At 43.4% G+C, this 27,666-nt stretch overlaps 1 protein-coding gene and 1 long non-coding RNA gene across 2 annotated transcripts; one reads left to right on the plus strand and one right to left on the minus strand.

Annotated features, from left to right (window-relative positions):
* LOC309477188 (interferon-induced very large GTPase 1-like) lies at positions 1 to 24,836 on the plus strand. The gene is made up of 6 exons (XM_082140358.1): positions 1 to 169; positions 2,113 to 2,213; positions 8,859 to 11,521; positions 11,690 to 11,717; positions 11,863 to 11,951; positions 19,662 to 24,836. Exons 2-6 carry the CDS (start codon positions 2,114 to 2,116, stop codon positions 24,318 to 24,320), a joined length of 7,539 nt encoding a protein of 2,512 aa, XP_081996484.1. The 5' UTR covers positions 1 to 169; position 2,113; the 3' UTR covers positions 24,321 to 24,836.
* Positions 24,522 to 27,013, minus strand: LOC309478432. Its single transcript, XR_014198988.1, has 2 exons — positions 24,955 to 27,013; positions 24,522 to 24,922 (listed from the first exon to the last, which is right to left on the minus strand). It is a non-coding gene; the product is annotated as an uncharacterized lncRNA (long non-coding RNA).
* Between the last annotated feature and the right edge of the window lie 653 nt (positions 27,014 to 27,666).

Here is a 27,666-nt window from a genome sequence, read left to right on the forward strand (position 1 = left end):
TTGAAAGTGATAGTTTGAATCTGACCAGCTTGTGAAAGACAATCGCATCTCGGCACAGAAGGAAATCACTTTAAATTAATTTCAAAGTGTTTAAGAAAAGGTTAAAGCGTTTTATGAGTCTAATGGAAAAAAAGATAAAATAAAGGAGGAGCTTTGAGGAACAGAAAAAGTGAGTGATGCTTCATACAAAAATACATGCTACGCAGTTATATACATGAAAGGGTTATAAAATATATGAAGAATGGCTGCTGTACATTCATGTATCACACTGGAAGTGTTTTTTTTTTTTTCTAAATATGTTAAATCATATTTTAATGCTTCTACCTGGTGTGCAGGCCTGAGGTCAGTCACAGAGATTGAATTTGAAAAGAGGCTATAGTATGAAAAATACCGAACTGATATTAATTATAAACATGATGTAGTATAAACATGACAAGGTCTTAATTATGGGTAAACCAGGAACGGTGAACTCCAGAAAGAACATTAGTCGAAAAAGATAATAGAGAAATTAAAGTGGTGGAGTAATAAAGTTTTAAGTCTCACAATAACAGCTATTAGGAAGTACTCTATATTCTCCAATGCTTAGTTTTGTTTTAAAACACAGAGATTTAAACAAAAATGCATTATTCAGATTAAAGGTCCCATGACATGAAATTTCCACTTTCTGAGGTTTTTTAACATTAATATGAGTTCCCCTAGCCTGTATATGGTCCCCAAGTTTCTAAAAATTTTAATCGGTGTAAATCGAGCTTTTGCTATCTTTCTCTGCCTTTGAGAAAATGGAAGCTCAACCGGGCTGATCTTGAATCTCCTCCTTATGACGTCATAAGGAGAAATGTTACCTCCCCTTTCTCTGCTTTGCCCGCCCAGAGAATATTTCTCGCCCATGAGAAAATGAGCTAGGAAGTAGAACACGCACGCGCGATTTTAGTTTGTCCACGAGAGATATCATGGCTTTTGAGCGAGCGAAGCATAATAATTGCTCAATAATTGGATGTACAAATGAACATCGAATGGTCAAAACAGAGCTGGGCTTGCTGAACGTCGGACAAGTAAGTCAACAAATGATATATAAGTGTGTTGCTTTACTGTTTATGGTTACCTAGCTTCTTACACGTAGAATGTGGCTGTCACATTAGCTATGCAGCTATGCAGTTACTTGTGCTAATGTAAAGGTAGACAGCATCAAGTTACACACACTGTAACGTGAGTGTTGTACATTTCTTTGTTATTTGGATAACCGTTTTCCTGTTGGTTATATGGCGCGCGCGATATCCGCATTTCAAGATCGCAGAGCTTGATGTAATTGTAATAAGATAAATAACAGACGTTACAGATCTCTCATGAAAAGGCAACAGTAGGTTCGCGTTAGCAACATGATGATAACTGTAAACCATCCGAATAAAGTACCATATCCAGACATAATATTTTAAACTAACCATTCGGAAACGTCCTGCTGGAGCCGCTGAGTTGCAATTTCTTCGTCCGTTGCTTCTCCATCTGGATCAGATTCTGGGTCAAACTGAAATGCTTGAACAACTGCGTGTCTTCGTGCCATTGCAATATATCCAACGTAAACAAACATGCATGGTACCGTTGCGCAAGATGGTCAAGGCCACACCCACCCTCCACCTTGCGCCGCCTTTCTCCTCCTCATTAGTATTTAAAGCTACAGACACGCCGAAACGGCCCGTCTGAAGGAAGCTCATTCTGGGACTGGCTTGTAGTGGCTATAATTCTGCACCGAGGCTGAATTTTTGGAAAGAGATTTCACTAAGGACCACTAAGGACTATATTAAAGCCTACAAAAAGTAGCATGCCATGGGACCTTTAATGCTTATTATAATATTGCCATTAATATTTTACTTTATTTCAATACATAGGGGAAAACAACCCAATCTCTCTCCAGTGATGATATGTATATCAGAATATTATTAAATAATGTTATTAGTGCATTAAATGGCATTTAACTATAAATGCTATAAATCGAACTTCAGACTATAAATCGAAGACACTTGGTGCAACTTTTATATCAACATATTTTAATATGTGGGAGTTCACACAGTAACCGTTACCTCGCTGATCTGTTTCTGCACTGTGTTTTGTCTTTAGTATGGATTCAGTGGGAGTGAATGTGATTGAAACAGCAGCTCTTGGGAGACCCTTCCAGCTTGGCATGCTGTATGACTGCAGAAAGGATGAATTAATACCAGGTATCAATATATAAATTAAATCTGAGAACTAATAACAACATATAAGAGACTTAACCAGACCTGCACTAGCAGTACATAGTCTATGTTAGGGTTCTGCTCTAGCACCCTTGTCTTGTTTCATGTTTCAGTGTACGTTTTGTGCTTGAGGGCTTTGTGCCTCATGCTATAGCCTTTTTTCTCTGGTCTTGGCTCAAGTCATGTACACAAGTTCTGTTTCATTCCTCCTGACCACCAGAGGCAGTGTTTAAGCACTAGTGGATTATCACAGAGCCAGCTAGATATGTCAAGATAATATACCAACAAAGTCACGTAGAAATGCAGGCTAAGCCTTGAGGGTAATAGCTACATTAGCTCAGCATTCAGTCTATTTCGCTTTCTCCCTTGACTGAGATCTTCAATCGATTTCTGTGCTTTCAAGTGCAGTTTACTACTAGCTGTGACAGTGCGCTTCTAAGAAATTTGGATCTGTATTGAATTTTGTCAACATTTGGTGAGTTTTTGTTGTTATTGGACATATTTTATGATCTGTCTGTAACATTTTGTGCTTCTCTGTGATATCCAGTTGCTAGTGTTCATCACATTGATATGTTGACAGTTCCCCGGTATCTTTATTATTTATATGCAGATTTTGTGATATGCTGTGCTCCTCTGTGCAATCCGACAACCAGTTGTCAAGTAGGGGTGTAACGATACACAAAACTGACGGTTCGGTACGTCCCACGGTTTTGACGTCTCGGTTCGGTTCGGTTCGGTTCATTTAGGTGGAGTGGGGGGTTTAGAAAGCTAAAATTGTTTTTGTTTTTAAACAGATAATTTAATTAACAAATTGTGTCCTTGTCTTTAAATTAATTCAATTACAAGTAAACGTTTCGCAAGGATAAAACTAATTATCTGCTAATGCTGTAAACTATATAGGAGCCCTTACTTGCACATTACTATAACATTAAAGCTTAACAACAGAGCCAAGACTTTTAGCCTAAATTCAGTTGCTATTTATTTTTAGATATAATAATAATCAACACTCAAGTAACAAATTGTATGAAAACATGTAAACTGCACATAAGGCAGTTTTTACATTAACATATGTTTTTACTCTAATTTATTATTGAAATATAATAATTTACACAGTTGCTGTCATTTTCATGACAGATATTTTAAACATACATAAAATAATCAAGATGTCATTAACAGGTTAAGTAAAATATAATATATAGGCTAATATAGTGCATTTATTTAGTGAAAGAGTTCATTTCCTTAGCAAACCAACAAGCTGTGGACACTGAATGACTTGCCTGAGGTAAATAAAGCTATGTGAAAAAAGAAGCGTTTTATTGACATATTTCCGCTGTTGAAACACTGACTGAGCGATTACATGAGTTATGATGCCTTTCAGTAAGTATACTGTATCTTTCAACATACCTTCAGGTGTCCATTCATGTTTATTCTGTAACTGAGGAAGAGAATCGCGTTTACTCGCGCTCCGCGCTGCCGCTTGAAATGAGGAGCCTAGTAGCCTACGGTGATCTGTCACGCCACATCAAAGAGCGCCAAAACGACATTTAATGTTTGAATTTCGTCATCAAATAGACAGAATTTGAAAGATTACACCTTGCTTATTATCGAATGTAACAAAACACTGAGCTTATTGCGATTAAATGTGGTTAATGGTGGTTAGGCAACGCTGTATTCGTTGTGTACACATAAGACATGAGGTCCAATGAGCCGGGACAGCAGGGGGCGGGGCAGCAGGGGGCGGGGCGGGCGTGTTCGGTACGCCATGAGAGTATCGCGATTCGTATCGTGGGTGGTGTATCGCGGTTTTTCGGTTCGGTTCGAATATCGTTACACCCCTATTGTCAAGGTGTGGTTATATTCTCGTTACTGCTCTACTCATTATAACCCTGTAGCAAAGGTTTCTCTTTTACTGAAGTGATCATGGCTCACGATTCTATTGCTATTGGATTCCCATTGATATGTACGCTGTGTCCTAATATGCTTCTCACTGACAGCGGCCATGATATTTGTCTGTCCTGTTTGGGAATTTAGCATTTGAGAGAAGCTATCATAATCATGAAATCATAAATGAAATCATGAACCCCTTTAAAGAAGCGGAGTTACATCCCACCACATGGACTCGGAAACGTGGTGCATCTGCTGGTGCCCCAAATCAAAGAAGAAAGCAACTTCACAGGGTGAGCATATGTAGGAGACTTCTCTTTCTAAGACAGTTGCTGTCCTTAGAGATGTCAGAGCTAAAATGTCTTCTTCAATTGCTTCAGCCTGTGGTGCCTGCCATGCCTGTAACTATAACACGACAAAGAGGGTTTTTGTCGCCGAGAAGAGAATTGAGGAAGAGCCTTTTAGTTCCTCTTCTTCTAGCAAAGAAGCCCCCTCCTCTACACATCATGCTGAATTTGATGTGATCTCTACAAGTGCTTCTGATTCTTTTATCCAAGATAATTTTGATGATGTGGATGTACCCCCAGGAGGCTCTTTTTTTTTTCTTTTTTTTTTTTATAGCAGCTGGATGTTCTATTATTGATTTGGTTTAGTCAGGACTAACTCTGTCCTTCTTGGATGGTTCTTAAGATGGTCCTCCTTAGATGGTTTCCAAGGAAGAGGTCTACCAATTCAAGGTCCTAACTTTCAGACTGTCTCTGGCCCCTCATGTCTTTACAGGGTGCAAGACTGCAGCTCTTTATCTGCTATGGTTTAGAATGATGTGAATCCTGCCTTGTTTGGATGACTGGCTGCTGTCTGCCTCCAAGAGACAGCAAGATGTCCACAACACCAGGCTTCTTTTGGAGCATGTGTGGAAGCTGGGTCTCGCGAAGAATGAGGCAAAGAATTGCCTGATTCCAGTGCAATCAATTACTTGACTTTACTTGACTTGACAAGTAATTCAATTACTTGAATCGGAATGACTTCTTTGCAATTTGTTGTGGCCATTTCTGTGTATCATGTATCAATTAATGGTTCTTCTCTTGGTTCTCATACTCTTGTAGTTTTAAAAGGGTGTGAGACAGTTAAGGCCTTTGTACGTGACTTTGTTTTGTTGATTGTTTGCAAGACAGCTGACTTTAAGTAGGTATCTTTAAAAAAATGCTTTTTTTTTTTTTTGGCCATCACTTTTGAAAAGCTTTTAAGCGAGTTACATGCGTCTGTTAGTGAGTTATGCCTGCGTTGTTTTCCGGACGTTTCTGGTGTTGTGCTTCGACCAAATCAACCTTTTCTTCCCAAACTTCTGCTTCCTCAAATTGCAAATCAGTTGATTAATTTGGATGCTTTTCAGTATGCATATCAATCAGATCAGTCAAGGTATCAACTCTGGTGTCCAGTAAGGGGCCACAATATCAAAGCAAAGAGTGTCAAAGATTGTAGGTCTGATCACTATGGCATACAAGAAAAACCAAAAGCCCCTGCCACAAGGTTTCTCTTGTCATTCCACTAGGGCTGTGTCTAAATCTTTGGCTGATTTTAGAGGAGTTTCTATGGTGGATTTTTGTGCAGCTGATATTGGGCTTCTCCCTGTACTCGTGCCTGCTTCTACAACGTTGCCACCCCTTATGCTGTCAGTTCAGCAGTTCTTCAGGAGCAACCTTGACTATTTTGCAAGTCAGTGGCATTGTTCATGACTATGTTGGTAGGAGTCATTCACTAATGCTTAAGCACTGCCTCTGGTGGCCAGGAGGAATGAAACAGAATGCTAATTACATAGGTAACTGCTAATTACATAGGAAATCCGGAAGCGGCCAGCTCAGCCATGACGTCGAGCCCCCGCTAATCCTCCAAGCGGTTGGTGAAACACCACCCCTTAGATGGGCAACCCAGAGATGAAAGGAGGTGCTCTTCCCCCGGAGGAGGACCATGTGGAGAATCTTTTGTTCAGATTTGTTCTTTACCAAATTTTCAATGAAGAGTAGTTTCCTCTATCTCTGGGTCCCAAGAGGGCGTGTTTGCGTGTGCGCGATGCGATGCCTTGCCATCCTCAGCCCCATTTTCTGTCGCCACTGGGCAGCTGCGTTTGTTTTGAGGACGTGAGGAAGTCTCCTTGTGTTCGAAGGGTGGGCATATCAGTAAAAAGTCCTCCCCTTTGGGCTGTTCTTGTCACCTCAGGTCTTCACGAAGTTTGCAGGAATTCGTCGGTATGTTCTGTTGTGATGTTCCAAAAAAACCCCAAAATGCGAGCGCACCGATTCCATATTTATACCCGCGATGCAAATCTCGCATGCCAATGTGCATTGGCTTGTTCAGTTTACAGTTAACGACTGGGCTCTCAGGCAAAATCCCAATTCATCAGAATGTTCCGATGTGACGTCTCCATTCCTTCCTTTAGGGAACAAGCAGGGGTTAAAGTGGGCCGGAACGGACCGGAACTGCGTTCCGGCACCTCAGATAAATAAATAAATAAATTCAAATCAAATCATTCTCATCAAATTCAATGATTCTCATCATTCATCAAATCAAAACGTAATATCACCCCCTGGCCCCGCCTTTACAAACACGCTTCCCGAAGTTATGTTCACAGTCAAGGTTCTCCTGTCTGATTTAATTGCACACACCGGTTCACGCATGCAGACAAAGTCATTCCTCCCTCTCCGCTGAACGCCAGCGATTACTAATGCGTGAAATGCACTCACGGTGGTTTAGCGCGGTAAAGTTAGTTTTAGATTCGATATTCGCCTGACATTTGTTTTCCCTTGTATTATATTTTATTATTTATTATTATATTATATATTATGTTTTTACCTGAGAATGCTTTGACGCGTTTCCACAGCGCATGATGCATAAGGGAACGTCTGCCAATTACACCAACTGCGTTAAACGTAGACTATAATTTGTCTTATTTAAAATTACTTTTAACATTTAAAAACAGACGTTTTCAAATTCCAAAGCTTGTAGAAGGTTCCTATTGGAAATACTGACTTAGGCTACAGCTTTCCTGGTAGCTTTGAGTAAATTAACTTGTCTAAGAAAATGATTCATAAAACGATTCATAAAACATATAAATATCACTTGAGCCTTTACTTTTTTCACTGACACAGACGAAAAATGAAACTTACTATCAGTCAAAGTTCAGCTTTTGGAGGGGAAGAATTAGGGCAGAATAAGGAGACAGAGAAAAAGAAAGATGAAGATGAGGACCGAGCAGGTATTGACAAATAATCTAATGACAAGGTTTTAAAGCTATTTCTTATTAAAAAACAATTGGCCTTCAAAATCCCTAAATTGCACATAATTATGTCAGAGAAATCCAAATTTTCTCTGGGGAGCATGCCCCCGAACAACCTCACATTTCAGTCAGTTTTTGACTTCCTATTTTTTTTTTTTTTACATTTACATTGTGAAAAACAAGGTTGTGTTACATATTGTGGTGGTCAGCAATTTTAACATAGTATCGTCATCATATCAGTGTAGATGTAGATGGACCAAAATAATACCATTAAAATATCAAGTAAATAAGTATTGTGATACTTGTACACAACACTCTTACAGTGTACAGTGACACTCTTGTCCCAAAAAGTATTGCTATACCACGATACTCAATATGTTGTCCCACGGTGAGTAATTTTTCCCTGTTGCACCTGCACAAAATCTGAGGGTTCCCCCACCTGCCAAATCCCACTTTAACCACTGGGAACAAGGGTTACATACGTAACAGAGACGTTACCTATGTAACTAGTGTTACTTTTTCTAGCTTCTTTTCTACAGTTATTTACTATAGTTTTCTAGTCTAGTTATTTTCTCTAGTTGTCTGCTTTAGCTGTTTACTTTAATCTTCTGGTCTAGTGTTCTACTTTAGATATTTGCTTTAGTTATTTCTTCTCACCAGTTTTTCTAGTCATTGGTTTAATCATTTACTGTGCTGTGCCTCATCTTGCTGTCTTGTGTCTTTTTTTCTGGACTTGTGGTGCCTTGTCTTATACTGTCCTGTTGTGCTGTATGCCTTGTGTGTTCTAGTGCTCTTTCCAGTCCTGCCCTGCCTGAGGTTCATGGGGCAGAGTTTCTCTCCACCGGTTGTCCTGGGCTTTTGCCCGGTACCTGAGCTCTCTATACTCCACTTGTGATTGGCCTGTTTCCTGTCTGGTTGTTAGGGTGGTCTGTCCCTGTCACTGCCTCCTGCCTGGTCCTGCCTATGCCACCCAGTGAGCCCTTCGAACTGTCTTCTCCTTGGGGCTGATCCCAGAGACGTCCTCAGTCTCTCTCTCTCTCATCCCTTTGACCTCTCCCTGCTGGTTGGAGTCAGGGTCAGGACTTGGCCCTGGGTCACCACTGCTTTTGTCTTAAGTGTCTGTCAAGAAAGTTCCTGTGTTGCATCTCTCTTCATTTGGGCCTTCTTTCTATACAGAGTCTACAATATTTGATCCTCAAGACGTGTACTTTCTTTGTTCTTTCTGATGCCATAGTTTTACTCAACATAGGCTAGAAATAACCATGAATATGTTTGTAGTTTTGCTGAAAAGGTCTTTATATTGTATATTCTAGTCAAATACCAAAAACAGATGCAGACAAGCATTTTCCCTACTTTTATTGTCTTAAACTGTATTAACCACCTTCAGAATTTGTCTCTCTATAATTTCTAAACAAAATGTAATTTCTAATAAATTGACTGTTGAGAGTTAAAACACATTTTTCCTGTTGCAGGGGTCAGACTTTGGAGTAAAGAGCAGCTGCAGCAGAATAGTTCCGCTCATTCCAAAATTAATACAAGGTTCAATGTTACAGCTTCAGACTCCATTCAGGACAAATCTAAAATACTAAATATTGACAGTGGACTCAAACTGAGTCTTTTAAGTGATCTCATCCATGTTAGTGGAGCAGCAAAGTATCTCAAAGACACCAAGACGTCTTTCAAACAGCAGAGACTGACGCTACATTATCATTCAACCAGCAGGTTTGAAGAACTGACCATGAATCATTTGCCTTCTGTAAATAATGCTGAGGATGATGATACAGCTACACATGTGGTGACAGCAGTGCTGTATGGAGCAGATGCCTGCTTTGTGTTTGATAGAGAGGTTTCCTCAGATGAGGACAAAAAAACAGTAAAAGGAGAAGTAAAAGTGGCTCTTGAGAAACTACAAGGCATCGTTTCAGAAGATGCAAATGTTGATCTAAGTGTAAATCACAATCAGAAAACTGCAGTCAAAAAATTCACTTGTACATTTTATGGCGACTTCCAGCTACCGTTTAACCCGACCTCTTTTGAAGATGCTTTGAAGGTTTTTGCTGATCTTCCAAAACTGCTGAAAGAAAACCAAGAGCTGGCAGTTCCACTGAGAGTTTGGCTTTATCCTCTGGACAAACTTCACTCAAGAGCTTCAAAACTTCATAAAGACATCAGCATGGACCTAATCGTGGAGATTGAATCAGTGATTGAGAGTTTAAATACAACAGAGATGAAATGCAGTGACCTTCTGAAAGACTCGCCTGCTCTGACTTTTGCTGCATTTAATGATAAAATTCTGCACATGAAGCACAACTGCTACAAGTACAAGTTGAGACTCGTGAAGACGCTCGGCTCTCTGCTGCCAAACATCCGTGGAAATGTGATGAAGGAAACTGCACTAGATGATCTTCTACAAAAACATGATGAATCTCCATTCAGAGGACATGACCTTGCAGAATGGCTGAAAGTTAGAGAGAAAGAGTCTAATATCATTAACACAATCCTCAGACAGCTGAAGGATGCTGGTGCACAGGTAGAAGTCAACCTAGATGCCATCTTGATGGATCTGGAAATTGGAAATCTGGTCAGCTACACGTTCACATCACTGAACTGCTCAGATGTGCTCCATAAACAAAAGGCATATCTGAGTCCTTCAACACAAGGAGGAACTGATGAGAAAAGCCCTGATTCAATGCAAAAGTCTTGGCTCACTACTGAGATCCAACAGATCATGATGAGCAACTTAAATATATTTAAGAATTTGATTGATTCAAAAGACCGTGAACCAGCCAAGTTTATTGTTTCCTCAAATGAAATGGAGAATAATCCAGGTTCTTGCATTCTCCTGTATGAAAATGGATGTAATGAAGCTATTTGCTTTATTCCTCCATCCAAACCAGCCTGTCCAGTCACTGAAGAGGTCAAAGAAAACACTGTGATTTTAAAGGTTCCTCCGTCATGTCCTGCTACAGTGGAGCTCAGATTACTTTATAAACCGAAGCAGGACACAGTCTGGAGATCTGAATCTGTGCTGAAGGATGAAGACACAGTTACTCTGACTGATCTGAGAGAAGAAACTGAGTATGACATCAAGTGTGCAGCGGTGGGGAAACTAAACTACACCATAGACAGTGATGTCATCCATCTAAGGGTCATCGAGAAGAAGCTTATCATGGCAACAGACTCTGTCATTGAAAATCTGAGTTTTACCGAGAACAAGTGCAGTGAACTTTTGCAAGACACCAGGATAACCGCATTCAGTTCATGTCACAAAAAGATTGAAGATATGAGGCGATACTGCCAAATCTACAGACAAGATTTTGATAAGACAATTAATTCGCTGATCCGGTCAGTTCAAGCCTGTGAAGAAGAAACTTGTGCTTTGACCAATCTTCTACAAGCTCACGAGGAGTCTCCATTTAACACACATGACCTAATGGAGTGGATTAGAGAGAAAGAGAAAGAATTAAATACAGTTGGGGAGTTTCTTCAACAATTATTGGACTGTGGAGCTGAAGTGAAAATGAGCTTAGACACAGTTTTGTCAGATATTAAGGTGGAGAATGTGGTTTGCTACATGTTTAGTTCTCTTGAGCAGACAGACAAGCTGCTTTCTGAACAAGAAAATTACCTGAAAACTCTGACAGTGTGGAAGAATCCAGAAATGTCTCCTCATGCTTTGACGTGGCTCACTGGAACCATCAGGGAGAAAATGAGAGAACATTTAATAATGTTTACGGAGCTAATGACGTCACATGGCAGTCCATCCACTAAATTTATAGTCTCCTCAAAGGAAACAGAGAATAATCCTGGTTCCTGCATTCTCCTTTATAAACATGGATGTGATGAATGTGTTTGCTTTACTCCTCCATCACAACCAGCCTGTCCAATCACTAAAGAGGTCAAAGGTGACACTGTGGTTCTGAAGGTTCCTCCATCATGTCCTGCTACAGAGGAGCTTAGATTACTGTATAAACCGAAGCAGGACACAGTCTGGACATCTGAACCTGTGCTGAAGGATCAACACACACTTACTCTGACTGATCTGAGACCAGGAACTGAGTATGAGATCAAATGTGCAGCGGTGGGGAAACTCAACTACACCATAGACAGTGACGTGATCAAAGTCGTCACTAAGGTATGAGTATCATTTATCAAGTATCAGCTAAAGAAAAACATTTATTAAGTGATTGGATAGAAATACATGCATATTTATGAGTGACTTGTACTTTATATATAATTGTTTCCTTTATTGCCAATTTTATAATTTAATCAGTTGTTAATTAGAATCAAATGTGTCTTTCAGCAAAGTGCAAGGAACCAAGCAGTTAAGAGTGGGTAATATTTGTCTATATATGTATATGAAATATTTAATATTTGACCATAAACCAAATGTATCTGTGAATCTAAATGCTGTAAATGTGCATTACCTTATGCCTTCCACTAAAATAGATCAACCATGATAAATGTTTTTACCAGGTGTAAACAGAGAGGGGAGAGAGGATTATGAAAGAGTTGATGAGGAGGAGATGAATAAAATCTGTGCTGAAACAGATGATTCAGTTCAGGTGAGTGTTCAGAGAAACCTGGAGTGTAGTAATATATTAGATAGTAATATTCTGATGAACTACAGTTACACTGAAAGCGTTTTGATTGAATGCACAGAAAATAAGACTTTAATCATATTTTACCATAGGTTTGCCAATGACTTTCCTCATGATCCATATTCACTATGATGAAATGATTCTAAAATATAAGAAAGGCCAGATGAAATGACAGTTTAAATCATAAGTACTGTAAATAATGAATAAAAGAAATGTAATAATTAGAGGTGTGCAGCAGAGCCAATATCGGTATCTGTTTCTGTAACAATCTCAAAATTATTTGTATCTGTATTCGGATAAAACCGTAAGTGAGCAAGGCTTTACCTGGAAGTTCGTACAATTACTTGAGAAGACTATTATGCCAATGGATTTACAGCCTCTGTTTTCTTCATAGTTATCACTAAACAAATATTGTATAACTGATAAAATAATGTTGTTTTTATTATGATTATAACATTTATTTAAATATCTTCTAACCAACAGTCTCGCATAGGCAATGCTTTGAGGTGTAATGCGGTTGTGCTTCAGGCGACCCGAGGTCAATCACCTTTCGTGATTTAAAAAGTTCTAATTAAAACAGTAATAATAAATGTTAATAAATGTTAAATAAGAGAACCGCAAATAAGAGGAGTCTGACTCTATAAATAGCTGATTAGAGAACATCGAAGATGAAAGAAAGAAAAGAAAAGAAAAACGTCTCGGTTACATATGGTAACCCTCGTTCCCTGAGGGAGGGAACGGAGACGTACGTCGTGGTGAACGACGAATAGGAATCTCGCTAGAGAGGCCAATCTACTTCGAGTGAAACTAAAACAAGCCAATACACATTGGCGTGCAATCATTTGCATCAGCTGCGCAGCCTCGCAGCGCGGGTATTTAACGAGCAGCTGGTGTGATTGCACTTCAGTTTTTTGCTGAGGAGCCAAGCCTGAAAAGCTGGTCGCCCCGGCGGGTAGCAGCAGATGTGGCGACGGGACGTACGTCTCCGTTCCCTCCCTCAGGGAACGAGGGTTACCATATGTAACCGAGACGTTCCCTATCGTCCGGTCACTACGACGTACGTCGTGGTGAACGACGAATAGGAATCCCTAGTAAAGCGCCACAGCTGCTGCACCCCATCCAGCGCCCCGTGTAAGCCTCCACACCTTCTTGCCTGGAAGGACGATAGGAGAGGGCTTACACCGAGAGTATCCGTCACTGTTGTTCCGTTATAACCCATACAGTGAGATTATTGGATAACACTGGGAAAGCGTGCCCGATCTGAGGGAGGGGAACGCTGCGGGAGCCACATTCTTAAGGAGAGTTATGTGGGAATAGACATATGGACTAACCCGAGGGTTGTACTGCATATGAGTAATGGGTGACTTAGCCCAAGGGAAAGACACGGGCTTCCATTAGGAGCAGCCGTGGAGAATATACACATATGGGATCCCCGTAGGGTCACACATATGGGACCCAGCCTAGACCCGGTTCTCAAGGATTCAGCGGACAAGGCCTGGCACCGGACACTCCGCCATGTCCGGGCCGAGGGTGTTTGGAGGACTCAACAGGTTTTGACTCTGGAGTAATAAGGTGCACAGTAGGATGCAGCAAGCCGACAGAGCCGGTACTCACCGTGCTTCTACCCGTTTAGGGTGAGAACACGGGAGGACACGGGCTCTACACGTAGGCTATAGAATCTAGCGAACGTGTTAGGTGTCGCCCAGCCCGCAGCTCTACAGATATCTGTTAGCGAGGAGCCACGTGCCAGCGCCCAGGAGGATGCAACGCCTCTCGTGGAGTGTGCATGCAACCTGAGCGGACAGGGCACGCCTTGAGATTGGTAAGCCAAGGCGATGGCATCCACTATCCAGTGGGCCATCCTCTGCTTGGAGACAGCCTTTCCCTTCTGCTGGCCTCCGTAACAGACAAGAGCTGGTCTGAGGTCCTGATGCTTCGAGTTCTGTCCACGTACATACGCAGAGCGCGAACGGGACAGAGCAAAGCCAGGGCTGGGTCTGCCTCCTCCAGGGGCAGCGCTTGCAGGTTCACTACCTGATCTCTAAAGGGAGTGGTAGGAACCTTGGGCACATAGCCAGGCCGGGGTCTCAGTACAACATGGTTGTCACCCGGCCCGAACTCTAGGCACGATTCGTCGACCGAAAATGCTTGCAGGTCCCCTACCCTCTTGATCGAAGCCAGTGCAATCAGCAGCAAAGTCTTCAAGGAGAGAAGCTTTAAGTCTGCTGACTGCAAAGGCTCAAAGGGAGCATCCTGAAGTGCTCGAAGCACCAGGGAAAGGTCCCAAGAGGGTATGGAGGGAGGACGAGGAGGATTTAATCGTCTCGCCCCCCTAAGGAACCTGACGACCAGGTCGTGCTTTCCTACTGTTTTGCCATCTATGTGGTCATGATATGCTGAAATAGCAGCAGCATGTACTTTAAGGGTGGAGGGAGACAGCCTTCGCTCCAACCCTTGCTGCAAGAAGGAAAGCACTGACCCTATCGAACATCTTCGGGGGTCCTCTCTACGGGAGGAACACCACTCGACGAACAGGTTCCACTTCAAGGCGTACACACGTCTCGTAGACGGTGCTCGCGCAGAAGTGATGGTGTTAAGTACCTCTGGGGGTAAGTCACCTAGAACCTCCGCGTCCCGTCCAGGGACCAGACATGGAGTTTCCAGAGGTCCGGACGCGGGTGCCATAGGGTGCCCCGTCTCTGAGTCAGAAGATCCTTCCTCAGAGGAATGGGCCAGGGAGGGACTGTCACGAGGAGCATGAGTTCTGGGAACCAAGTCCGGGTGGGCCAATAGGGAGCCACCAGAAGGACCTGCTCCTCGTCCTCCCTGACTTTGCACAGGGTCTGTGCAAGTAGGCTCACTGGGGGAAATGCATATTTGCGGAGACCCCGGGGCCAGCTGTGTGCCAGTGCATCCGTGCCGAGTGTTCCCTCGGTCAGGGAGTAAAACAACTGGCAGTGGGAGGTCTCTGAGGAGGCAAACAGGTCTACCTGAGCCTCTCCGAACTCTCTCCAGATCAGCTGAACCACCTGGGGGTGGAGTCGCCATTCTCCCGGGAGCACAGCTCGTGATAGCTCGTCGGCCACACGGTTGAGCACACCGGGGACATACATGGCTCGAAGCGACCTCAGATGCTTCTGACTCCAAAGGAGGAGATGGCGGGCGAGTTGCGACATGCGACGGGAGCGTAGACCACCTTGACGGTTGATGTACGCAACGGTCGCAGTGTTGTCCGTACGGACCAGCACGTCTCTGCCCTGTAGCGGCCTTTTTAGGCGGCTCAGAGCGAGACGAACTGCTAGCAACTCGAGGCAGTTGATGTGCCAGTGCAGTTGGGGGCCCGTCCACACCCCTGATACTGCATGCCCGTTGTACGTGGCACCCCAGCCGGTGGCAGAGGCATCTGTGAATACCACAGCATGCCTGGACACCTGTTCCAAGGGGACTCCTGCCCGAAGGAATGAGGGGTCTGACCACGGGCTGAAGGTCTGGCGGCACGCCGGTGTGATTGCCACCCGGTGAGTGCCGTGATGCCACGCCCATCTCGGGACTCGGCCGTGAAGCCAGTGCTGAAGCGGTCTCATATGAAGCAGCCCGAGCGGAGTTACCGCTGCTGCCGCTGCCATATGCCCCAGGAGCCTCTGAAAGAATTTCAGGGGGACCGCCGTCCTGCCTTTGAACGTGTTCAAGCAGTTCAGCACCGACTGAGCGCGTTGCTCTGTGAGACGCGCTGTCTGGGCGACCGAATCCAACTCCATACCGAGATAAGAGATCCTCTGCACGGGGGCGAGTTTGCTCTTCTCCCAGTTGACCTGAAGGCCCAGCTGGCTGAGGTGCCTGAGCACGAGGTCCCTGTGTTCGCATAACTGATCTCGAGAGTGTGCCAGTATGAGCCAGTCGTCGAGATAGTTGAGAATGCGAACGCCCTGTTCTCTCATGGGAACAAGGGCCCCCTCCGTGACTTTCGTGAAGACACGAGGAGACAGGGCCAGCCCGAAGGGCAGGACCTTGTACTGATATGCTCGACCCTCGAACGCAAAGCGCAGAAACGGCCTGTGTCGAGGAAGAATCGAGACATGAAAGTACGCGTCCTTCAGGTCGATCGCTGCAAACCAATCCTGGGGACGGATGCATTCGAAAATGCGTTTCTGCGTAAGCATTTTGAACGGTAGCTTGTGAAGGCTCCGATTCAAAACTCGCAGGTCCAAGATCGGTCGTAACCCACCACCTTTCTTGGGTACAATGAAGTAGGGACTGTAGTGCCCTGACCTCATATCGGCTGGAGGGACCGGCTCTATCGCGTCCTTCGCCAGTAGGACTGCGATCTCCGCGCGCAAGACATGGGCATCGGCTGCTCTCACTGTAGTGGAGTGGATGGCCCGAAACTTGGGGGGACGCCGGGCGAACTGAATCGCATAGCCGAGCCTGATGGTCCGAATGAGCCAGCGAGACGGACTGGGGAGCGCTAGCCAGGCTCGCAGAGACCGTACAAGCGGGACCAAAGGGACTGTAGGCGTACCCGGAGTGGGGCAGCGAGGTGGAACACAGGGGCTCGGCTCGGGAGGCTCTCTCTGGGAGGCGGCCCGTAGCGGAGTCTGAGTGTGCTGTGCAACACTTACCTGGTTCCACGAGGCCGGAGGTGCAGGAGGCGGCTTGGTTGCGTTCTCGAACTGCACACTGCTGCCTGCTGGCGATAGAAGAGGCGGATGAGAGTGGTGAGGATTCTCTCCCCCCACTGCTCTCCGGGCCCTCTTCGGACCCAGAGACGGAAGAAACTGCTCTTTTATTGAAAATTTGGGTACCGCTCGTTTTGAGGCCAGCGGCGGAACAAAAACAAAAGGAAACAAAGGATTTTCCACCCGGCCCTCTTTTGGGGGGATGGAGCGATGCGGTCATCGTCTCCTGGAGAGCAGTCCCTGCCATCTCTGGGTCGCCCGTCCTAGGGCCGCTTGCTCCTGGCTTTGCCGCCCTTCTTAGCGGGGTCCTGGACGGGCGGGGCGGCCCGCCTGCGACTGGCTCCACGGCGCCGTTTAGATGGAGGCTGCTGCGGCGGCGCGGGAGCAGGGGCAGACGCAGGAGGCCGCCCTCGGCGACGAGCAGACTGAGGGGCCGCAGGCGGTGGGGTGGGAGCAGCAGCTGGCCGTCGCGGCAGGATGTGTCTGATGGCCTCAGTCTGCTTTTGTACAGCCGAGAACTGCTGGGCGAAGTTCTCGACCGCGTCGCCGAAGAGGCCGGTCTGGGACACGGGGGAGTTAAGGAACCGGAGCTTGTCGGTCTCCCTCATGTCGGCCAGACACAGCCAGAGATGGCGTTCCTGGACCACCATGGTGGACATCGCACGACCCACCGACCGCGCGGTCACCTTCGTCGCACGAAGCGCGAGGTCCGTCGCGATACGAAGTTCCTGAAGAACTTGGGGATCGTGACCACCCTCGTGCAGGTCCTTCAGTGCCTTGGCCTGATGGACCTGCAGCAACGCCATAGCGTGCATGGCAGAGGCGGCTTCCCCACAGGCCTTGTAAGCCTTGCCGGTTAAATCCGACGAGTACTTACAGGCCCGGGAAGGAAGACACGGTTCTCCACGCCAAGTGGAGTTAGGGCACAGTTGCATCGCAACGGCCCGTTCCACTGGCGGGATACGCGTGTATCCCTTAGCCGCCCCGCCATCAAGGGTGGTGAGGGAGGAGGAACCACTGGGACGGTTTCTGGCAGTAAAAGGTGCCGTCCATGTCCCCGTAAGCTCCTCATGCACTTCCGGGAAGAAAGGCACTGGGGTGGGTTGCTGAGAACCAGCACGCGCCACCCCGAGATACCAATCGTCCAACCTCGAGGGTTCGGGACACGGTGGAGGATTCCACACGAGCCCGACCCCTTTGGCGGCCCGGGAAAGCATGGCCATCATCTCCGGGTCCGTCTCAGGCACCGCTGGCACACCCGAAGGAGGCAGCGGTGCCGAGTCGTCGTCCGCAGAGAGGTCTGACCCACCCTCCGATGCAGCGATCGACATCTGGTCTTCAGGGGGAGCCCCAAAGGAGACAACCGGTACACACCGCGAGGATGGTCCAGCTTTCTCCAATGGGGGCTCCACTGGCTGCGGAGCGTGAGAGGGGTGAGGGTTCCTAGGGGGTTGGTTCCCCGAAGGAGACGCGCTCACCGTAATCCTCAGGTCACCCGTGTCACTGCCCGAAGCAACCCTCTGAGGAGGATTGGATCGAGGCAGAGGCACGGGGACTCCGCCCCTTTGCAGGAACGTGAGTCTCGACCGCAGCTCCGCGATGGTCATCTTCCCACAATGGGTACATGACTCATCCACCAACGCTGCCTCAGCGTGTTTAATGCCCAGACACACGAGGCAGCGTTGGTGACCATCCCGTGAACCCAGGTAACGACCGCATCCAGAAACACACAGATAGAAAGTCATCTTTAAAAAGACGCTCTCTATCTGTGTAAGCTCTTTTAGGGACTGCTCTCACTGGTGCTGAAACACGCAGGGGAACAGTCACTGCGAACACAGACAGGAATGTGCACCAGTCTGTGCGCTGTCTCTCTCTTACCAGCTGTTAGAACAGCCTTTGAGCGCTCTAATGGCGCACCTTACCAGCTGTTATAACAGCTTTTTTTGTTTGCTCAGTATGTAAAACAAAAAAAGACAGAGAAGGTAAAGAGAGAGAGAAAGAAGACTGCTCGCGCTGCCGTGCTGTAACGCCCGCACCGGGAAGGAGAGGTCCGAAAAGGCTTGTCTTGTCACTCTGTTTGTAGAACGCATCGAAGTGCTTGGCTCCGAAGCAAAAAGCTGAAGTGCAATCACACCAGCTGCTCGTTAAATACCCGCGCTGCGAGGCTGCGCAGCTGATGCAAATGATTGCACGCCAATGTGTATTGGCTTGTTTTAGTTTCACTCGAAGTAGATTGGCCTCTCTAGCGAGATTCCTATTCGTCGTTCACCACGACGTACGTCGTAGTGACCGGACGATAGGGAACTATTACTATTATCTATGCATACAAAAGCAAATCTGAACAAATTATAAAGAATATACTTTCCGTCTCCAAGAGAGAGTGAGACAAAGAAATATGTAGCCTATCGTATCATACAAAGTTTAAAACATTTATTTAGACATATCAAGTAGTAGAAAATGTATGTGTGACTTAGTGGATAATTAGGCTACTCTTGACAGTGAGCGTTTAGTTTCTGAGAGAGGGAAACTCTCTCTTTTGAGAGACAAAACGTGGCTTTTTGATTTGAGATCTTGCTTTACTTATTCCATTCATTTGTGAATCATATCGTACAAGGTTAAAATAATTTAAATATACAAATAAAATAGTTAAACGTGTGTAAACAATTATATAATGTAGTATTTTAGTTGATTTACTCTCGCCAAGCTCTTATTTCTGAGAGACAGCCGGATGGAGAGGCAACAGTAATGCACGACTTTGATCTGCACTCATTTCATTCATTGTGTTTGAGATATTTATCCTTTAAACACGATGAGTGACTGTGTCAGCCTCAGACGAATATTATTCAGCAGAATTATTCGTTATCCGTTATTCGTACTTGAAGCCATTATCCGTGCCTTTCCGAATAAGGTATTCGGCTTCAGGCACACCCTTAGTAATAATAATAATAATAATAATGGATCATGGTTTTAAATTATTGTATTATTCTCTATTAAAAAGGAAGAAAAAAAGAACATTGGAACAGCAGAAGTCAGAGCAGATCAACACCTACAACAGGAAGACACTAAAAAAATGTATAATCTGTTTCACAAACTTCATCTTGAAGGCAACTGTCACAATAAACTGAGAGCTGCAGATGTTCTTCAGTTAACATCTGCACATTCATTACAGTCTAATGAGTCTTGTGCTGAAGAGGAGCTGGTTCAGACGTTCATACAAAAACTACTTATGATGAACTACAGAGCAAGATACATTAAAACTAAAGAGAACAATGAGGACACTCAACAAAGAAACAATAACACATCTGAAGACAAGAGTGATGTTTTTCATGACACATCTTTGTCTAACAAAGGAACAAGCCAATCTGATCGCATTCACCCGATGGATATCCAGATGGCTGTGTTTCATTGTGCTGATGGTTTCCTGAAGCAGCTGATGGTCACTAAACTGTCCCAGTGCCAGTACGCTTTGCCTCTGCTTGTTCCTGATCCAGACACACAACAGATTGAGTTTCCTCTCTGGACATTCAGACAAATCAACAAGAGCTGGAACATGAAAAACTCCAACAATGAGATCATCAGTCAAACCCACCCGATCTACAAGGCACAAACTCCAATGGTGTCTTTCTTCAGGTTTGGCTCTGTGTCTTCATCCAAGTCTCAGCTGATGAACAGTCTGATCAATGAGAAACACAACACGTTCTTCCACAGGAACTGCCCAGGCAGCAGCAGAACCAGAGTCCTGATGGATGGAGTGGTGGAGATCGCCTGGTTCTGCCCCTCTGGATCTTATGATGATAAATTCACTGACTGTGTTGCGTTCTGTAATCTACACGGTGATGCAGGAGACCATGAGAAACAGCTGCAGATCCTCTCTGAAATGGCCTCTGTCAATGTTGTTCTTCTACCACGACTGGACAGGGATGTCAGTATTGCTGCAAAGATCCAAAACCTGTACAAGGACTCAAAGCGACTAATTTTTCTTTTTACTGAGGATGATTCTTCTGTACATAAGACAAAGCAAGGGAAATTCAAAATTGGTCTGAAAGACAGAAATCAGTCAGAAGTATCTGAAGAACTCAGAAGAGTTATAAATGACTGTCTTTCAGAGTCATCTTCCACTTTCAGACTTGAAGATTTGTCCAAACACTCAGACATCAGAGTAGATGAGGAAGATGATGAAGACTGCAGGAGAGGAAGAGAAGCAGCACAGCAGATGATGAGTTTACTGGAGAATAAAGATCTGACAGAAATCAAAGAATCATTTCTGCCTCATCAGGGGAAACTGTTGCGTCAGTGGAGTCAGAAGAACAAAGAACTACATCGACCTCAAGGAGATGAGGCAAAAATGGACTTCAGTAGAAAACAAACTGAAATGCAGGAAATCCGTGAACAGCAGCATGAATCTGACATCAGTGAGTTTATTAAAGTCTTTATAAAACAAATGAACTTGCATACTCAACATGAGAATATATTTTTCATCAAATGGCTTGGAATTCTGCTGGATGAACATACATCAGCTGATCTTTCTGAGCAGATCAAAGCTGAACAAACTGACCCTGAGAGAATATCTGAGGAACTTAAAGCCGCAGCCTTTGGTTTGCAGCACATCATGAGGGAGATCGGTCAGATCTATGAATCATGTTCATCTGTGAAGAAGAACAAGACAGATCTTCAATTTGACTTCTCTTCTCTCCCAAGTCTTGCAGCAGAGATGATGATATCTGGATTTCCACTGGAGCTGATGAATGGAGATGCTGCTCATGTTCCTGTGATCTGGATCTCTGCTGTTCTAGATAAACTCATCCAGAAACTGGGAGATCAGAGAGTCTTTGTGCTGTCAGTTTTAGGGCTTCAGAGCTCTGGGAAATCCACCATGCTGAATGCCATGTTTGGACTCCAGTTTGCCGTCAGTGCTGGCAGGTGCACCAGAGGAGCTTTCATGCAGCTGGTCAGAGTCTCAGACGAGATGAAAACACAGATGAACTTTGATTATATTCTGGTTGTTGATACTGAGGGTCTTCATGCTCTAGAACTGGCTGGAAGATCAACAAAAGATCATGACAATGAATTGGCCACATTTGTTATTGGTCTTGCAAATCTGACCTTGATCAATATCTTTGGTGAAAACCCATCTGAGATGCAGGACATTCTTCAGATTGTTGTTCAGGCCTTCATGAGGATGAAGAAGGTCAGACTGAATCCCAGCTGTGTGTTTGTGCATCAGAACGTTTTAGACGTCACAGTTGGCAAGAAAAATGAGGAGGGAAGGAGACGACTTGAGGAGAAACTGGATGATATGACAAAACTCGCTGCTAAAGATGAAGTCTATGATGCAGAGTGTTTTAGTGATGTCATTGGATTTGATGTTAAGAATGATGTGAAGTATTTTGCTCAGCTCTGGGAGGGAAACCCACCGATGGCGCCACCAAACCCAAACTACTGTGAGAATATTCAAGAACTAAAAAAAACTATTGTGTCTCATGCCTCAATGTCACACGGAACGATGCTGATAGACTTAAAAGATCGTATTAAAGATCTCTGGGAGGCTTTACTGAATGAACGATTCATCTTCAGCTTCAGAAATTCTCTGGAGATTTCAGCCTATAGGAAACTGGAGACAAAATACAGCAAGTGGTCCTGGAGTCTTCACAGTGCCATGATGGAAACTGAGAACAAACTACACAACAAAATAGAAAATAGAGCATTTTATGAGGTTGAGGAAACTGATCTTCAAACAGAACTGAAGAAGACGAGTGAAGAAGTGGAGAAATCAATGTCAGAATTCTTTGAGAAAGACACAGATGCAGATATACTGATTCGGTGGAAATCATCATTTGAAATTAAAATAAAAGAGATTCAGGAAAACATTGTGGGAGAAACAAAGAAGACATTAAACGAGATTCTTCAGCAGCGAGACCTGAAGAAAACCATTGAATCTCAGAGGAAACATCTTGAAAACACTCTCTATGAAAAGAGCAAAGAACTTGCCTTAAAACTCAAAGACAAAACAAATGATGAACAAACACTGAAGAAAAAGTTTGATTTGTTCTGGAAGAAGATAATCAGAGACACTCATGCAATCAGAGAGATTGACATAAAGACAGATGTGAGAGAGATCCTCAGTGATGTCTATGAAAGTGCTCCTGTAGGGAAGAGGAAGAGGAAGGATATTTTTTGTGTGACCAGTTATGCAGATTATGTACAGTTAAAGAAAACCAGTGGATTTACAGGATCTTTCACAAATGCCTGCAGGTCAGCTAAAGAGACATTTAGTCACAGTCTCTCTAAAGAGGATGAAACACAAATAAGATCATTAGTCACATATGTCATTCAGCAGACAGACAGAATGATTGAATCATTTAATATTTCAAAGATGGGCTACAACATCAGCTGCATTCAATTACTTACAGATTACATCAAGAGAAAAGTAACAGAACATCAGGAAGGATCAGAGAAATATGAGTTCAAGAATGAATTCTTTGTGGATTTGGTTTATTCCATCTGTAAGAGAGCAATTAAGATGATCATTGACCAACACACACTGTTCAGGGAAACAATATGTGTTAAAAAGAGAGAACAATACTACAGTATTTTCCAGAAATACTGTCATGGAGCAACATCAGCTGTTATTTTTGGTGAGATCATCTGTCAGAAACTCAAAGAGCCCATTGAGCAGAGTGTCTACAAGAAGACTTCCAGAGATCTGACATATGAAATAATGAAAAACTGTGAATCACTGAATGGAAACAGATCAAATCTGGAGAAACACATTCTGAAGACACTGGCAGAAGAGGAGGATTTTGACAAATTCATGAACTATGTTGAAAATCCCAGAGATCACTTCAAGAGTTTCATCAGAAATGAAGTCAGTCGGTACATCACTGATAAGTTCAGTGTAGATGTTTTACCCAAGATGAAGGAGAACATTGAACTCTTGCAGCAGAAGATCATGAAAGCAGCACATGAATCTACTAAACGTGTTCAAGTGAACAGAGGAGATGTTGGTTTGTGGTTGAAGAGTTTCACACAGAAGCTCTCAGATGAGCTGATCTTCTCTGAAAAAGACCTCAGAGCAGTGAAACATGTTGATGATTTCAACCTCCTAGAAGATGTGATAAGAAAAGAACTTCCTGCAATAATGTCTGATATCAGCAGTAGATTGAACGGAAAGACTTTTCCAGAAAATCTGGACTATAAGTTCAGGCCAGATGAGCTTCTGATTGATCACTTCTGTCAGTGCTGTTGGGTTCAGTGTCCGTTCTGTAAAGCAGTCTGCTGCAACATCATAGAAAACCATCATGGAGAACACAGTGTTGCTTTCCACAGAGTGAGAGGAATTAATGGCACATATTCCCATTCAACAAAGAATCTCTGTGCTGATATTTGTACAAATTTAGTGGCAAGTGATCAGTATTTTTATACACCAAATGGAAGGTTCCCTTGTAGAGATTACAGAACAGCAGGAGGAGTTTATGCAGACTGGAGCATCACCCCTGATCTCACTGAGGTGCCCTACTGGAAGTGGTTTGTGTGCAGATTCCAGAAACATCTGGAAAAATACTACAATAAAACATTTGAGGAGAGTGAAGAGATACCAGATGGATGGAGAAAATACTCTAAACAGGATGCCATTGAAAGTTTGGACAAATACATCTAATGGCTCAAAATAAAGAGTGAGACTCTAACATCTCCTTCAAGATTCTCCTCAGATCACAGTAATAAATGGGTTTCTATTACATTCATCAGTTAAATGAACATCCCAAGTGGTGTTGAAACGACAATAGCTCACTGGGGGTTCCTGTGTGATGAGCAAGAATGTAGTGACCTGATCTGAGGGTGCACTTTGCTCTCAAGTGTGTTTTTTTTTTTGTTTTTTTTTACTTGGTACTGGAAAGCCTAGGAACTTTCCAGAGCCTTATAGTCATGTAGGCACAACCAATAACTTGTCTTAAGACATCATGCATTCTGCATAGACCTTACTTCCTTACATTACTTATTTTACTATACTTCATATTTCATCACTTAGATACAATACTTAGTAATATTTTAAAAGTAGTACTTAGATTCATGTGTTTATTTCATTTTCAAGCTGATTTCCTACTGAACCTTTTATTTTTACTTGATTCTGTTACATGTTTTTACATTATTATTCTTATCAGACTTGTAATTGTTATATTCAATTTACTTTTGTTTATTAAAATATGTTTTTCCTTATATTCCAATTTTCTTTGATATCATTTCTTATCTGCCTGGATCACACTGCAACAAGCCTTTATGTATTGCCTTCACACTTAACCTACCTATCAAAAATGTATTTAGTTGCTAATTAACTACACAGAATATTGTTACATTCCCATTAGTCAGAGTAGTTCCTGCAAGACGAGTAAAAACTTCCCTAAGAATATTGATGTGATGTAACCAATCAGAAGAGTAAATTACCAAATCATCTAGATAGGCATTACAATTTAGCACATCAGCTAGGACCACATTTACTAGCCGCTGGAAAATAGAGGGAGCATTTCTCATCCCAAACGTTATTACAGAGTACTGTAAAAATGAATCAGGTGTCACAAAGGCTGAGAGATCGGAGGCTTTAGGTATTAAAGAAAACTGCCAATATCACCTTAGTAAGTCCAGTTTAGTGACATACTTTGCTGAACCAATGTTATCTATACAGTCCTCGATTCTTGGCAATGGATAGGAGTCGGGTGGAATAACAGCATTCACCGTCCTGTAATCTGTACAGAACCTAAAAGTAAAATCTTACTCCAGGGACTAGAGTAAAAGTACTCCAGGGACTAGAGCTTGGTCTCGCTAACCCATTATCTACTTATTCACCTAATCTAATTATTCACCTAAGTTCCGAACCCTTGAGGATCTAAAAATGGACTCTCTAAATCAGGGCTTATACACTAAGAATTCTCATTTGGGCCGAAAACAATAAACTCAGTCTTGTCTTTATTTAGGAAGAGGAATTTTTGGGCTTGCCATGATTTTTTTTTATATAGATTTAAAGGTCCCATATTGTCAAAACTGAAATTTCCTGGCTTTTTTGTGATAACAGAGGTCTAGGGGCTATCTAAATACCATATACGTTTCAAAACAGTTAATCCACAGACAAATAACACAGCCTGCATAAAGTAGCTGTGCCTTTTCACAAGCCATTGTGATTTCCGTAAAAAATGTGACGTCAGAACCAGTGGCATGCACAGACCAGGGGCAGGGGCGGAAGGACCAAAAGGGCACAAAAAAAAGAAAAGAAAGACTTATTACTTCAAATAACAATCAAATGTATTTTTTTCCATAGTTTAAATGCAATTATTTATTAAATAAATCACCTGTATTTAAAGCGTCTGTCTGTTGTGTTTTTAAATATTTGAATGACTTAATCACGATTAATTGGAATATCTCGCTCGATGAAGAGCATCAGTAGGTCATAGATCCTCTCTTCATTACAAAGACTTTGAAGACTGGATTTCACAAGCTTTAACTTTGAAAATGACCGTTCAACTGAAGATGTGGAGACAGGTAATGTTGCATATATTTTAAGGAGTTGAGAAAGAGAAGGGAAAACAGAATCAATCTCATTGTCGTTTAGGCACTTTAGCATTTCCTGCACGTTGGTTTTGGGGAAGGAGTAGGATGCATGAAACACTTTAAGTTCTGTGAAGGTCTTTTCTTCCTCAATCCCATAGAACTTGCTAACTGTTCTGACAACTTCAACATCAGGTTCCACTCCTTTTGACCATTTGGATGCTATTGTCAGACTGTGTAAGCCTTTGAGTATAATGCCAGTTGAACTATTATCCTTTCCTTTGAATCGTCTGACCAACTCTTGAGTAATGGTATCCAAAAAGGTATAGTATACCCTTGTTTGATAGAACTCTTCCAAATTCTCAGGTTGATGGTCTTCTCCTGTTGACTTGGAACTGTACTTATTCCGTGCAGGTATTTTTCTGGGTCTTGTCTCAACAGGTATTTTGTCAGCAAACTCAATTCCAGCAACCTCAGGCCTCTCCTTTGCTTTTTCAAACACAATTTTGAATTCACTATCTGACCTGAGTTCCTGAAGCCTTTCTAGCACTCCTTCCACCACTGTGTATGACACTGCCAGATCCACATCTTTACGCTGAAGAGCAGCTGATGGAACAGCAGTCTCCTGAAACACTGGAGTGGCCACCTCCAAACAAAGCATAAACTCAAAATTGATGCTGCGAAACAACATTAGAGCATCACCTGCAGCTGGATCTGGTGGATTGCTGTCTGGCATTTTTTTCAACAGCTGCATAACTGCAGAAAGGACTTTGTGCAGTGCTTTTAAGGCATTTTCTCGACAGGCCCAGCGTGTGTCATTCAGCCGTTTTAATTCCCAGGTTTTCTCTCCAGCATATAACAATTTTTGCATTTCTATGAATGCAGCATGGCGCTTGCTAGAAGAAGACAGGAAAGCGTAGAGCCTCTCTACCAAATTAAAAAAACGCACAAAATGGGGGCTTGACTTAGCGGTCTCCACTAACACTAGGTTTAAACAGTATTATTGGCAGTGCGCATATAGTGCTTTTTCATTTTGGCTCTGAATTCTGGCCTGCAGCCCCTTGTAACTAGCACTCATGTTAGCTGCACCATCATAGCCTTGACCCCGGATATTTTCAGCGTTCAATCCATTTTCTGAAAGAAGGGTCATTACCACTTCCTCTAGGTCTTTGCCACATGTTTATTTTACCTGACACTCTTGGATGAAGCGCTCCTTTATTTGCATGTCATGGACAAACCAGACCACAAAGGATACTTGCTCTGAGTGTGACACATCGGTAGTTTCATCCAAAAGAATTGAAAATATCTTGGCCTCATTAATCTCTTTCAGAATTACATTCTTCACTTGTGTTCCAAGAGATCATATTAGGTCATTTTGGGTCCTGTTGGATAAAAGTGTCACCTGTGGCTTCTTCTTGTGCGACTGAATCATCTGGATACCCTCTATATGCATTCTGACGACACTATCA

This window comes from Leuciscus leuciscus (assembly GCF_965113295.1).
Source record: "Leuciscus leuciscus genome assembly, chromosome: 1".
NCBI classification, from domain to species: domain Eukaryota; kingdom Metazoa; phylum Chordata; class Actinopteri; order Cypriniformes; family Leuciscidae; genus Leuciscus; species Leuciscus leuciscus.